The 15693-nt window shown below is 45.4% G+C and overlaps 1 protein-coding gene across 5 annotated transcripts in view; it reads left to right on the top strand.

Annotated features, from left to right (window-relative positions):
- PANK1 (pantothenate kinase 1) overlaps positions 1 to 15693 on the top strand; it is a 108374-nt gene that overhangs the window by 40860 nt on the left and 51821 nt on the right. Inside the window, exon 1 of one of the 5 annotated variants that reach the window (XM_055425115.2) lies at positions 12684 to 14371. The exons of 3 other annotated variants lie outside the window; for them this stretch is intronic. In XM_055425115.2, coding sequence (XP_055281090.2) covers positions 13690 to 14371 — 682 coding nt within the window. In that variant the 5' untranslated portion in view covers positions 12684 to 13689. Of the gene's footprint in view, positions 1 to 12683; positions 14372 to 14485; positions 15265 to 15693 lie in introns of those variants that run through there. One more of the 5 variants, XM_088842129.1, reaches the window with a different exon arrangement.

Here is a 15693-nt window from a genome sequence, read left to right as displayed (position 1 = left end):
TAGACCACCCTTGGGAATCATGCACTGAAGATGGTAGAGCCTTTGTGAGCCTCCTCTCTGACTGCACAGCTCAGAGTTCCCTCTCCACACTCGCCCTCACCCCTGCATTGGCCTGTGGAGTGAAACATGAACTTGACTGTGTTTGTTGTCTTAAGGTACTGAGACTTGGAGGTTCTTTTTATGCAACTAGCATTAATACTGTAACAAACACCACAAATGGGACCTTGACGTGGGGGTTGCTGTTGTTCAGTCACTAAGTTGTGTCCGACTCTTTGTGACCCCATGGACTGCAGCACCCCTGGCTTCCCTGTCCTTCACTATCTCTCAAAGTTTGCTCAGACTCACGTCCATTGAGTCTGTGATGCTATCTAACCATCTCATCTTCTGCCATCCTTTTGCCTTCAATCTTTCCTAGTATCAGAGTCTTTTCCAATGAATTGGCTCTTTGCATCAGGTTGCCAGGGTATTGAAGCTTCAGCATCAGCCCTTCCAATGAATATTCAGGGTTGATTTTCTTTAAGATTGATTGGTTTTATCTCCTTGCAATCCCAGGGGCTCTCAGGAGTCTTCTCCAGTATCACAATTCAAAGGCGGGAACTCCTAAAATAAAAAATCCAGAAAACCTAAAATAAGTGGCACTGGCTTAGCATGCCAGTTGTGGGAAGAAAGGAAACTGATCCCGGAGGCAGAAAAGGTGGCAGTGCATGCTGTGCATGGCAAAAACTTGGCAAGAATTCTCAGTTGAGAGGCCAGCCATATGCTTCCTGACTGTCAGCTCCAAAAGAAGCAGTTGGAAGGAATCAAACTGTTAGTGAGTTTTGGCCACAAGTGGCTGGCACATTTGGGCAGTTTGAAGGAAGAAGTGAAAGAAAATAGAAAAACTACATAAATTGGAAGTCTTGAAGTAGACTACATCTAGACCTCAAATGGTAGGAAATAAGAGTGAGAAAATTGTGAGCAACAAAGAACTGCTAGGTCACCACCACCTCTCGGCACAGATCACCTCCCAGGTGTGGCTTTCCATTTCGATCCTGACATCGTCCAGGTGGCTGCCATTAAGATGAGGGAGGCATGAGGATAAGGGGAAAAAGATAAAGGATGTTGAGAACACTGCCTGGGATAGTGTTTGGTCTTCAGTTTGTGGCATAGGAACTCTCTAGAAGGAAATCAGTGGGAAGTCTGTTAGGTTTTTGCACAAATGATATTTCCAAAGAAAATAGAAGTCTGGGACAAAGATGAGTCAAGGCACAATACAGGACTTCCCTGGTGGTACAGGGAATAAGAATCCACTGCCAATGCAGGGGACATGGGTTCCATCCCTGGTCCGGGAAGTCTCCACATGCTGCAGGGCAACCAATCCTGTGCACCACACCTACTGAGCCCTAGCTCTAGAAATCCTGCTGTGTAACAAGAGAAGCTGTCGCACTTCGATGAAGAGTAGCCTCTGCCTGCTGCAACTAGAAAAAGCCTGTGAGTAGCAACAAAGAGCCAAAGCAACCAAAAATAAATAAACTTTAGGAAAAGGTACAAAGCAACAACCAGCCTTGGACTTACAGGCTTCCATGAGGAGGCAGACTACAAAATTTGCAGAGTGTTAGATAATTTACTCCCCATCACCCACTTCAGATATTGCCACAGAGGATGCATAATGAACAATGAAGAGAATTCCAGAAGAGTGGAACCAGGGGTCACAGAGAAATATGGACAAGATAATGCCTCTCATAGAGGAGAGAGAGAGTTCAATCAAAAGACATTTTCCAGTGCTTTCTGGTCAGGGAAATGTTGCAATGCCTGACCAACCACTTTGGACCACTGTCGGCTTTCTTTTACTTCTTCCTTTCCCAGATGGGACCCTGAAGTTCCTTGTCTCACTCGCCAGTGTATATTTGGGGACGAGAAAGGCGCAAGGGGCAGATGACTCCTCCTTTTAGTTTGTAAAGTACTCAACCAAAAAGAACAACATGTGAACCAAATAGAGCTGGCTGAGCATAACCCAGGTCTGCTGCTGCTTCTGCTGCTGCTGCCAAGTCGCTTCAGTTGTGTCCTACTCTGTGTGACCCCATAGGCGGCAGCCCACCAGGCTCTGCCGTCTGTGGGATTCTCCAGGCAAGAACACTGGAGTGGGTTGCCATTTCCTTCTCCAATGCATTAAAGTGAAAAGTGAAAGTGAAGTCGCTCAGTCATGTCCGACTCTTAGCGACCCTGTGGACTGCAGCCTACCAGGCTCCTCCGTCCATGGGATTTTCCAGGCAAGAGTACTGGAATGGGTTGCCATCGCCTTCTCCAACACCAACGTCTAGAGCTTTGGATAATGTTCTAAGAAGTGAGTGGGGAGGAGTTTATTCTACAAATGGGAGGAAGAATGAAATGTAGTTATTGACCATGTATTTTCCACAGTCATTTCTTTTTCTTCCTAGGCATTAAGTTAAACTACACTTCTCAGGCTCTCCTGCAACTGGGGGGGATGTGCAGAGGGAACACATGACTGAGTTCCACCCAATGAGATGTGGCCAAAGTTGATGTATGCTGTTTCCAGTTTTGGTCCCTAAAACACCACCACCATCCTTTCTACTCTCTTTTGTCCTTCATCTGCTAGCTGATGTCAACATCTAGGGCAACACTAGTTTCCAAATGAACTACACCGACCAGGCACCCCCCAGCGGACAACACTGAACTCTTTGAGAACAGCAAATATACTTTTACTGCATAAAGTCACTGAGTTTTGGATTTATTTAGTTACACAGAAACTAGTGTAAAGTATGCTAATAAAATTTCCAGCATACTAATTGAACATGCTATATGTTATATGACCAGTGGACTGTTTAATGTTTATTCAGAGATTCCAGACCTTTTAAATACATTATTTCAGCTATTAAATGATTGCAGCACAGCTGACTTGATAAATAAATTTTAATTTTCTGAAGGTTGCATTTCTGACACAAATATACCCACCCATAATGGAATAATGAATATCATACCTCAATGGGCCTGAGGGGTGGGCCAAAAAAGGATGCCATGGGAAGTAGTTAAAACCTTAAAACTGTCTTCAGGTATGGTCCTAGGTCCAATCCTGAGTCAACATCATAAGTGGTCTGTCATCTAACATCCAACCAGGGTGTTCAGAAGAGAGGGAAGAAAAAGCAGAGAAGCTAATCAGAGGACAGTGAGGCAACACAGACATGAGCAATGGCATGAAGCCATCACCACCTTAGGCTGGCAAGAAGCAGGGAGAAAGTGATAGAATCAGATCCCAGGAGTTATGGTCACCAAGCAGAAGACAGAGTTAAGGCAGGCGTGTCCGTAGGTGATGGAGACCCCAGCAGAGGGTCAGCAACTTTGGGGAGATGCCTCCCTAGACAGCGAGGGAAGGAAGAGAAGATTCTGCCATTCTCACCAACATCTCCCACTGACTAAGCCTGCTGGAAGACAACTGACCCTGGACCCTAAGAGAGTTGGCTTTCCGGAGCAGCCCCCTGCCTCACCAGGCAGGGCAGGGGCATGGCAGGCAACAGATCTGAGCACATAAGCATAAGACCCACAGAAACTGTTTAAAAAAACAGATATAGAACATTCTATTAATAAAAGCTCAAGTGTCAGAGCAACTTAAAAGAGTGTTGCAATCAAAGGTGGGATATTTTTAAATTTCTTGCTTTTGAGAGGTCTTGTTCCAGTTGTGATTTAAGTCATCACTTTTTTCATGTTTTATGTTAGGTCATGGAGAAGCCAGCATGTGGGTGAATTTCTTTATCCTCTGTCCTCTCACCCCCTGTTATTCTGCAAAGCTCTACCCTGTTACTTCCTTTATACTGCTGACTATAAACCATAGCTATTTTATTTGTTCACTTGTTAAATGGGTCTGATTGCCTTACTGGTTGTAGGTTTCAGGATGTTTTCCCTAGCACAATACCTGTAGATGCGCATAGAAGATACTGCATAAGTATTCATTGAATAAATGAATGAGGTAGATACCACTATTATCCCCATTGTATACAATGCTATCCAATACAGTAGCTACTGGTCACATATTACTATTTGAGTTTAAATGGTTCAGCTACTATGGGAAACCATATGGCTGTACTTTAGTGTATACTTACAAATTTGCTAGGAAGGTGGATGTTATATTAAGTTTTTATCATCATTGTCATGTAATAAGAGGGAAAGGGCAGAAGGACACTTTTGGAGGTGATGGATAAATTTATGCCAAATTGTGATGGTTTAACAGGTGTATACTACTTTTCTCTAAACTCATCAAGTGGTATACATTAAATATGTACAGTTTTTATATATCAATCATAGCTCAATAAAGTGGTTTTTAAAATAAGCTAACTTTTTAAATGTCAATTAATTAAAACATAAATACAACTTAAAATCCAGTTCTTTTGTCACATTAGCCACATATCAAGTACTCAGAAATGATGCATGACCAGTGACCACCACCAGAGAGTAGACATAGTACATTTGCCTCAGCACAAAATTCTTGGAAAGTGCTGGATAATAGAGGAAGCTGGCTAAGAGGAGGAGCTGGGATTCAGGCCTATGTCTGAATGACTTTAGAGGTGGAACTCTTAATCACATAAGGTAGTATCATTATTAGTTGCTTAGTCCTGTTTTCAGTTTCAGCCCCTTTGAAGGATTTATAGGGAGCTTCAAGCCTGGCTACCTCCTAGGGGAAACAGTTGTCCCATGGGGTTTGCAGGAAACAGAAAAGTCTGAGGCGAACAGTGCTACTTCATTAGCAAGATTCTCAATTGAGGTTATTGCAGGTAAATAGATGGGCTCACTCAGCTCCATTTCAGCTCCCTGTAACATGCCATATACAATACAAAAAAGATCTTAATGACCCAGATAACCACAATGGTGTGATCACTCCCCTAGAGCCAGACATCCTGGAATACGAAGTCTAAGTGGGCCTTAGGAAGCATCACTACAAACAAAGCTAGTGGAGGTGATGGAATTCCAGTTGAGCTATTTCAAATCCTAAAAGATGATGCTGTGAAAGTGCTACGCTCAATATGCCAGCAAATTTGGAAAACTCAGCGGTGGCCACAGGACTGGAAAAGGTCAATTTTCATTCTGATCCCAAAGAAAGGCAATGCCAAAGAATGTTCAAATTACCACACAATTGCACTCATCTCACACACTAGCAAAATAATGCTCAAAATTCTCCAAGCTAGGCTTCAACAGTACATGAATTGAGAACTTCCAGATGTTCAAGCCGGATCTAGAAAAGGCAAAGGAACCAGAGATCAATTTCCAGTGTCTGTTGGATCCTAGAAAAAACAAGAGAATTGCAGAAAAACATCTACTCCTGCTTCACTGACTACACCAGAGCCTTTGACTGTGTGGATCACAACAAACTGCAGAAAATTCTTAAAGAGGTGGGAATACTAGATCACCTTACCTGAGAAATCTGCATGCAGGTCAAGAAGCAACAGTTAGAACCAGACATAGAACAACAGATTGGTTCCAAATTGGGAAAGGAGTACATCAAGGCTGTATATTGTCACCCTGCTTATTTAACTTATTTGCAGAGTATATCATGCAAAATGCTAGGTTGGATGAAGCACAAACTGGAATCAAGATTGCCGGGAGAAATATCAATAACCTCAGATATGCAGATGACACCACCCTTATGGCAGAAAATGAAGAGGAACTAAAAAGCCTCTTGATGAAAGGGAAAGAGGAAAGTGAAAAGGCTGGCTTAAAACTCAGCATTCAAAAACTGAGATCATGGCATCTGATCCCATCATTTCATGGCAAGTAGATGGGGAAACAGTGGACACAGTGACAGACTTTATTTTCTTGGGCTCCAAAATCACTGTGAACAGGGACTGCAGCCATGAAATTAAAAGACACTTGCTCCTTGGAAAAAAAGCTTTGACCAACCTAGACAGCATATTAAAAAGCAGAGACATTACTTTGCTGTCAAAGGTCCATTGAGTCAAAGCTATAGTTTTTCCAAAAGTCATGTATGGATGTGAGAGTTGGACCATAAAGAAAACTGAGGGCCAAAGAATTGATGCTTTTGAACTGTGGTATTGGAGAAGACGCTTAAGAGTCCCATGGACTGCAAGGATATCAAATCAGTCAATCCCAAAGGAGATCAGTCCTCAATATTCATTGGAAGGACAGATGCTAAAGCTGAAACTCCAATACTTTAGCCACCTGATGAGAAGAGCTGACTCACTGGGAAGCCCCTGATGCTGAGAAAGAGGAGGAAAAGGGGACAACAGAGGATGAGATGGTTGGATGGCATCACCGACTCAATGGACATGAGTTTGAGTAAGCTCCAGGCGTTGGTGATGGACAGGGAAGCCTGGTGTGCTGCAGTTCATTGGGTCTCATAAAGTCAGCCATGACTGAGCGACTGAACTGAACTAAACATGCCGTATCACTTGCTGCGCATAAGAAAATTGAAGATGTCGGTTTCCCAGGCTCTGTTAGAGCCCGGGTCCTGTACACCACTTAGCTCTGCCAAGCAGATGCAGCTGGACAGCATGTGGAAGTCCAGACGGAGGAGGAGGCCTGACTTCTGCCGTTTTGTCTGGTGGGCAGTGCCATGGCAGCAGGGGTCCTGGTGTCTTATCCTGGACGCCATGGATTTGGAAAGACAGAATATAGGACATGAATTCTGTAAGTTTCCATTCAGTCTGAGACAGTCAGTCGTGGACCCAGGGGTGCGATGACTCCCTGGTTTCTTGGTTTACTATTGTACCAGAAGTAGCAGCTCCCTTACAGTAACTCCCTTAGGAAGCTGATCCTGTGGTGGGATTCAGTGCTGGGAGCTCAGCCTAGAGGCCGTTCCTTTAGCCTTTCAGAGATTTTATTCACCCTGTACTAATTCATTTTATGTGGTAATGAGTTAAAGCAGCTTTTATTATTTGCTCCTGAAGAAACTTCAGGATTCAGAGGGGACTTCACCCAGAAAACAGGAAAACTATAAGACAAATTTGAATGTCCCAAATGCTGAGACCCTAATCAAAGATTCTTCCTTCCACTACTGTCATTCTCAAAGGAAAATGCTTGCCCCTTATTCATCAGCATCCCCCCAAATATTGGAACTGTGATGATGAAGAGATGAATATATATATATGTATATATTCATATGTATCTATACACACACATACACATATGGATATAGATATAGAAGCGGGCTTCCCAGGGAGCACAGTAGTAAGAGTCCACCTGTCAACGCAGGAGACGCGAGAGACCAGGTTCCGTTCCTGAGTCACAAGATCCCCTAGAGTAGGAAATGGCAACCTGCTCCAGTATTCTTGCCTGGAAAATTCCACGGATGGAGGAGGGAGCCTGGCGGGCAGTCCGTGGGGTCCCAAAGCGTCAAACACATACACATAGTTATAGAACAGATACTCATTTTCTTTCCTCTTCCACGTGCTGGAATGCTCTTCTAAACCTCTCTTCACAATGCTTCACACCTCAGTCTCTCAACCCTCAGAAACCGGTAGCAGTGTGGCTTCCTCAACTACCCGCATGTAAACTGGTTTCTTTCCTCCAATAATTCTCATTCACGTCATTTCGTTTAATTTATGTTACTTAACACAGACTGTATTTATTGTTTATTTTCTAACTTTCCTTGTCCCCCTCCCCAAAGGAATGTGTGCTCCAAAATGGGAGGGGCTTTTCTGCCTTGCTCATCACTGTAACTCGAACAGTGGTTTGCACATCGTTTTAAAATATTTGTTGAATAGATATACAAAATAGAAAATGGCAATAGCTGGCACATTTTTTAAAAGGGGGGGAAAGCTCTTTTGGAAACAAAAGTCTAAGACACTAGACAGCAAAACATTTCAGTGAGAAGTAAAGGGACTCAATAAGTTTAAAAGGCAATGTTGTGTGGGCAGTGTTATATCAGGTGTTTGCAACCGTGGTGAAAAATCTGCAGGTGACAGCAGGTACACCATCTTTTGGGACGGCAGCCTGGTGGTTGAGTTACAAAATGTGAGGTTCTAGGGCCACCCAGACCTGACTCAAATGTCTGCTGTGTGAACTTGGACCCATTAGCCTCTCTAAGCTCTAGTTTCCTCATACAAAATATGAGCTAATAAGAGTATCCAAATCCAACTCACATGACCACCTTGCTAATTAAAAAAGATGACACTTACAGTGTGCTTAATACAGTGTATGGCATGTAAGAACTCAATAAATGTTAGATAATAAGCCTACTGTCAATTTGCTAAAGCCAGATACATTCCTAAACTTATGTCCAGTACTTGGGGTCACTCTGATTATAGCTTATCAAATTCCGAGGCAGTCACACTCCCATCTCCCTTCACCAAATCATCATTGGTAGGTGCTCAAAAAATATTAGTGACTAACAGGAAGCTAGTTCATGTGGGGTGTGTTTCATTCCTGTTCCATTCTGTTCAGTCGCTCAGTCGTGTCCGACTCTTTGCGACCCTGTGGACTGTAGCCTACCAGGCTTCTCCGTCCATGGGATTCTCCAGGCAAGAATACTGGAGTGGGTTACCATCTCCTTCTCCAGGGGATCTTCCCGACCCAGGGATCGAACCCGGGTCTCCCGCATTGGAGGCAGACGCTTTAACCTCTGAGCCACCAAATTTGGTACACACATTTATTACTGTAGTGGCAGCTCCTGATGTTACGTTTTTCCACTTCTATTGACCAAAAAAAAGAGAAAAAACAACAACAAAAAAAAACCCAACAACAAAAAACTAAAATATTCCATCAAGCCATATAGAAAAATCAGTAGAGAACGGGATTGGCCTAAACCCTCTCCAGTGGTTTATTTCAGTGAATTATCTTCCTGACATTCGATTTGCCCTATTGAGAGGAACAGGGTCAATTCATCTTTTCAGTCAGCAAATATTTATGAAGTGCCTACCATATTTATGACATAAGAGAGCCTAAGAATGCCTCCTCCACTTCCACCTTAGTTAACTTCTGTTCAACATTCAGAATTCAGCAAATGTCATTTCATCTACTAAAGTTTAAGACGAGTCCAGGTCACCCTGATATGTGCCCTCATGGCACTGAGAGTCTTTCCATTTTTGCATTTCTCGGAATGATAGTTATACTTTTGCTGTTGTGGTGATTATGTGCTTAAGGCCTGTCCATTCTGTAATCTGCATAAGAATGGGAACTTTGTTTTTGCTTAAGAGTATATCCTTGGTACTTAGTATGGTACCTGCTGTGTCAGTCAGTTCAGTTCAGTTCAGTCGCTCAGTCGTGTCCGACTCTTTGCGACCCCATGAATCTCAGCACGCCATGCCTCCCTGTCCATCACCAGCTCCCGGAGTTCACTCAAACTCATGTCCATCAAGTCGGTAGTAGTTGCTTCTGATGAAAGGAGAAGAGCGAGGCTCTGAAGAAGGGGTTCTCAGAATCTCTCCATAACACTGTTATTCACAGGGCAGTTTTTGTTTGTTTTTGGTGGCCTTTGGCTCCCTGAAGCAGCGCTACTCCCTAGGGCCCTGAAGAAAGCAATCTGAAAAGCACTGTCATTGAAAATAGCACAGTACTTGAAAATAGCCTCCTAAGGTGCCTCATGCGAATCTCTCAGAAAGGCACCGACACCAATAGCAAAAGAGGCAAAAATGAAAGAAAGAAGTCATCTTGGGTCAATATTATTCTGACAGTTAAAATTCTAGTAATTCTTTTTAAACTATGTCTTGAAGAGTATCCTTTCCCAAGCTCATACTGTGTCATCAGTGTGGTTATTAAGTGGTGGAAAGCTTGGGCACATTGGACTTTATTTCCATTTTAGCAAGGAATTAGAATTTCTACAGTGATCATGTGTAATGATGGCATGGTGGACAGGTTTTAATCTGTGTCTTCAAAAAATTAAAAGTAAATTAAAAGTCTAGTTTATAGTAGTTAAAAACTAGTGCTGACCTCCCTCTTTATGGGAGGAGGGGAAGAGAGAGCGGGAGGAAAGAAGGAAAGTGGTAAGTGTTGAGTTAGACTGAAACAGACAAATATTGATATGGCTTACATATCAGTGTAAGTACAAGAATGTCATGATCATATCTACATTTTTAAAGGACCACCCTTCTTAAATATAAATCCCAAAGAGAATATAAGTAGAAGGTCTTGCTCCTTTTCTGCATATTTTATCTTGTATGCTGAAACCACCACATTCCCAGTTGCCCAGACTGGAAACATAAAAATTATCCTGGCCTTACCTCTTCCTCGTTCTGCAGTTGCTTACTAAGTCCTAAAAATTCTTTAAATAGTTTTTGCGTCCACTTGGTGATCTCACTCTGAATGGTATGTCCTTCACTCAGTCCCATCTCACTTCTTTCCTGGTTGTTTGCAGTAGTCTTCTATCTGGTCCCTCCAACTAGGAACCTCCTTCCCTATTTTATTCTCCAGACTGCTGCCAGAGATCCTTCCAGAATGCAAATCTAGGAGTTTTTCCACAATCTAAAACTCTTCAGTGGTTTCTCGTGGTACAGGAAAAAAGTGTGAATTGTTTCCTATGGTACAGAAAGCCATCTGAGATTTGGACCCCATCTCACCTTTTTGGCCATCACTCACCTCCTCCCTCCGTAGGTTGCCTTTCAGCCTTGTTGATCTCCTGGCAGGTTCCCAAGCATGCCAGATGCTTTCAAACCACCTGCAGGGTCTTCACTCCCTCAGTTCTGAATGGATTTCCTTCAACCTTCCTTCCATGATGAAATTCCGTCATTGGTCAAACTTCAGTTTAAGGGTCATTTCCTCCCTGAAGCGTATTTTAACACCCATCTCAGCCCTGTCTTCCTCTTCTCTTCTCTATTCCATCATTGCTCACTCTCTGGAGGCCTTTGGAGTTCCCTTCCATTGTTCCCTTCCTTCCAAGGTGACACACTTTGTTTCCTTCACTGCAAAATTCACCGTGAAGACAAGTGGGCCTTAGGAAGCGAGCTCTACCCTTAGGATATGTGTATATTTCTGTGTGTATGTTATTTTCAACAGGAAGTTTAAATGGAAAAACTCCTTAGGTTATTCTCATGTACCCAGATGATGGAGAATCACTGACTTATCTCTCTGTCTCTCTCTATGAATTGTAAGCCCCTAGAGGGCAATGAAGCCAGTTGTTTTGACTTTGTACTTACTCCCAGCATTTATTTTACTGCCTACAACAGAGTGCACTCATAATAAATGACTGGTAAATACATGAATGAGCAGAGGGAGAGCGTGCCTTGTGGGTTCTTCCTCCCTCTCTCTCTTCCAAACATTATTACATTGTTTGTTCCGTTCCCCTGCTGGAGCACATGATAGTTCATACCTCAAAATTACACCTCCAAACCGCAACCTTCCCATGCCTGACTCCCGCACACCCCATAAGCCTGTGATATGCCACCTGGCTTCCTCTGTATCACGTGCATGGTATAACTGGTTCAAGGCACCCAGAGCAAAGACGAGAGAAAGGAAGCAGGTAGAGGATGTTCTGTCCCCAGTACCAGTGCTCCTGCCCTACCTGGGTCTGAGCCACCTGGCTCAGGCCTTCCTCACCATGCCTGGGAATCATGCTGGAGAGGATATGTCCTTGGATACACTGCATTGCTAAATCTACTCTCTGCATTTCTGCTGTAAAGTGCTTCCTAAACTACTGAGCTTAAATTATGTCAGAATTTGAAAGCTTTATATTTGAATATTTAGGAGTAACAATCCAGGCGTTTTGTTTTTAGCAAATTTACAGTAGAAAGTGAGAGACCCCCCTGGGGAATTATCACCCAAGTCATTTATTCAGTCACAAATAATTACCAAGAGCTTCTTAGGGATACAGTTATGAAAGAGAGTCATCTGCCTTAACTGTGTAGTGGGGGGAGACGCACAATCAAATAATATTGAGCTTTTTTTATGGCACTTACGATGTGCTGGACACTTTACATATGTATTCATTTTATCACTGTAACAACTCAGTAATGTTCTATTATACCCCCATTGTGGTGTTACAAACAGATAGAGTCATGAAGGTCAAGCGTAGGAGGAGGGAGCTCTAATCTTGTTCTAAGGGTCAGGGAAGGCTACTTTAAATATGAGAGGTTGAAGTAGAGATCTGAAAACTGAGTTGGAATCTACTAAACAAAGACATCTGGGAACACGCAAGGGAACACAGCAGATGAAAAGGGATGTTCGTGTGTTTGAGGAACTGAAAAACTGCTCTATAGAGGGAGAATCAGGAGCTCAAGGTGAGGCAAGGGCCAGGTCATGTAGGTTTTTTCTTCATATTTTCAAATAATATGATAAGGCCAGGGAAGCAAAGATAGAAGAATTAAGATTTATTCTTTAATGTGCATGCGAGCTCAATCATGACCAACTCTGTGCAACCCTGTGGACTCTAGCCCGCTAACCTCCTCTGTCCATGGGATTCTCCAGGCAAGAATACTGGAGTGCAATGCCATGCCCTCCTCCAGGGATCTTCCCCACCCAGGGATTGAACCCGAGCCTCCTGTGTTTCCTGCATTGGATTCTTTATCATTTAACCACCTGGTTTATTCTTTGCTTTGTTCTTAATAACTCAGCCATCCCTCTGTGGCTCAGTTTCCTTATCTGAAAGAAAGGAGTCAAGGGACCTGCGCACTCAAGTGGTCATGGGTTCTAAAGCTGATTCCAGGTCAGACTCTGCTAGAAGGAATTCCCATCCAGGTGCAGGTCCCTGGCTGCTGCTGAGTGCTCTGAGGCCTCTTGACTCCTCTGTAGATTAAATAAGTGCAGATGATGGAGAACATCACACACAGTAAGTTACACAATAAACATGACTGCGAGTATGGTTTATTCCCCTTGTTGGAAATGAAGGGTGATCTGCTAATAATAACAGTGTAATAAGGATAACCAGCTCTTTGGGGCATTTACTGCGCACCAGGACTGTAACAGATAGATTCCTCAAGACAGTTTCTAGTTAGAGTCAAGAGCTGAGGCTTCAAGGCATTGCACAACTTTGGGAAGGTCCTCAGCACCCAAATTTGTCCTGCCTACTGAGCATGCCCAGTCCTGTTACCTGTCACCAGGTGTGTTAACTTGAGCAATGAGTTTCTCAGGGTTTGTTGGGTGCCTGAGTTAGAGTTTGAATCCAGCTCTGACTCCAGGGTTATGGTGCTGTCTCTGCCTGCCCTTCTGAAAACAGGCAACTCCTTACTCTATAAATAGGGTGACATTGTCTCTTCAGCGTCCTTTCTGGGTGAGGAAAGTGCTTTTTATAGCTTGGGACTGCTTCTGTTTACTTGGTCTCTTCCAGCACCGGTTAATCCCGCCTACATCTATGTCCTTCACTGTCCTTACACTGTATTCCTAGGTTCCTCCCTGTAAAAGACAACTCCACGAGGCCACATGGTGTCTGTGAGTGCCAGCAAAGAAATTACACTCCCCTCCCTCTCCAAATCCGCCTACCTGTCTATAAGTAGTCGTTCTCCTCCTTCCCCTCTGCCTGTTAGTAGTTTGGTCACTTAACTAAACCCAGAGAAACACACAGACGCTCACAAAGCTTTCAGGGAGGAGGGGACAACGTGAATGACCTTGCAAAGGTATCTAGCTCAGTGCGGACAAGATTAGCAAACCCAAACCTCTACATGTATTTATTGTCTCCCCCCTCCCCCCGCCCTCATTCCTCCCGAAGCTGCTTGTTCCTCTCACGCCGGCCTCGCCCAGTCCCTTCTCGGCTTGCTCAGCCATACAAAGCCCAACCCGCCCATCTCTTCTTTGCGAAGCCGGAGAACTTCAGTCCCCATGTTGAAGCTCGGCGGTGGCGGGCAGGACTGGGCATGCTCAGTAGCGGGGACAGGTCTGGGAGGCGAGGAAGCCTCGTTTGAAGTCGCGCGACTGGGGCAGCGGGGGAAGGCGGGCTCTGGGGGCCCCGGCTGGGGGTGCGCGGGGATCCCCGATTCCGCGCCGGGAGCGGGCATGCTCCAGACGAGCGCCGGGGGCCAGGCGCGCGAGGGGCAGGGCGTGGAGGAGGTGGGAACGCCGGCGGGAGGAGGGGAGGAGCGCCCGGCTCGCCATCCCCCAGCGCCGGCTCTGCGGCTGCTGAATCGGAAGCCGCAAGGAGGATCCGGGGAAATAAAGACGCCCGAGAATGACCTCCAGCGAGGCCGCCTGAGCCGGGGCCCGCGCGCCGCCCCACCGGCCGCTGGCATGGGCGATCACGGCGGGCAGCCTGAGCGCTCGGCCCCGCACGCCCCGGGGACTCCCGCCGGCGTCGGCGCCGCAGCCGTGAACGGACTGCTGCACAACGGGTTCCACCCGTCGCGCCTCTGCAGCCGGGGCCCGCCGGGCGGCAGCGACGCGGCACCCCCGCGCCTGCCGCTCCAGCCAGAGCTCCAGCCACAGCCGCCGCCCCCTCAGCACGACTCCCCCGCCAAGAAATGCCGGCTGCGGAGGAGGATGGACTCCGGGAGGAAGAACAGGCCGCGTAAGTCTCTCAGGGAGGGGAGCGAGGGCGCAGAGCGGGGCGCGACCCCCGGGAGCGGCGGGACAGGCACCTAAGCGCGCCCGGGGCATCCCAGCCCCGGTTGTCGGGGGACGGCTTTGAGGGGGCGCACGGGACCGATTCTTTCGCCAGGCGCTACAGATCCCTTTCCTGCTTCCATCTGTAGAATGGGCCGACTGGACTCGGCTTCTGAGCTGCTCCTCGGGTAACGGCTCTATAGAAGGCAAACGCGCTGGCCGCCTAATTTGTCGGTGGAAAAATGCACGTGTGTCAACATTTGGTGAGGTCCGGGAGTAGGAGTCGAGCAGCGGTGGGGGGAGAACCTGAGCTGCCGTCGCCCTTCTCCTCGTCCTTTTCTCTCCTGAGAGCTCATCTTTCTGGGGTTGGCGCTCAGGCAGTCAGCCTGCCCTTTGAATCGCAGAGGAGCCGCCAGCTCCCTGGGTCTATTGGCGAGCGCGAGGTCTGGAGGCGTGGAGTTTGACAGCCCCCCAAATCACAGCCTATTAGAGGCTGTTTCCTCGCAGCCAATGAGAGGACTTGTTGGGCGGGACACACCCACTGATACCATGTGGGCCGGAACTATGTGGACCAATGAAGATTGGAGGTGGATTTTTTTTTTTTTTTTCGGAGAATGGGGAGGTAGAGTTGAGTTTTCCAATAGTAAAATATACAGTGCAGAAAGCCGAAATGCGTTATTTCACAATCTAAAGTTTGTATATATGCTAGTTTGTCAAGAGTCTCTCCCCCGCTGGACGTTCTGAGATGCAAATTTGTAGATCAAGTTTACAGCTGTTTCTTATCTGAGCCGAACTTCTTTCAACTTGTTACCTCTTTCTGGGTCTCCCTAATGAAGCTTATAAATGGCAAAAAGCAAAGTAAGTAGAATGCATGCTAATAACGCGATTGCGTTCAAACATGCATTATTTGCGTATAGGTTATTTATTTTGTTTCATACAGGGAAATTGCTAGATATCCTTTAGATTCGTCTGCAAAACCCTGATATGTGGCAACTTCACTTTTTGCTGTTTCTGTTTATTATCTTAGACTCTTAGTTTTTCTGCATTCAGTTAAAGTCTCTGAGACTTTGGGAAGCTTTTTAACCCAACTGTGGGACGCAGTAACTCTGATACTTGTGTTTTGTAAGTCTGAAATGTTCAGGTTCAAAGTTAACTTCTTGTCGGGAACTTGGAACCCACACAGCAGATTGGTAGGGTCTAACACCTGAATTTTTGGTTTATTTTTTTCGGTTTTGAACCTTGTTAGAAAATGACTATTTATGCATTAGTATTGATTATTGATGATTT

Source organism: Moschus berezovskii, chromosome 12 (assembly GCF_049115385.1).
Source record: "Moschus berezovskii isolate FMDL1 chromosome 12, NW_MosBer_1.0, whole genome shotgun sequence".
Classification (NCBI taxonomy): Eukaryota; Metazoa; Chordata; class Mammalia; order Artiodactyla; family Moschidae; genus Moschus; species Moschus berezovskii.
The sequence above is the reverse complement of the archived record's forward strand: the minus strand, read 5'-3'. Positions and strand labels throughout refer to the sequence as shown.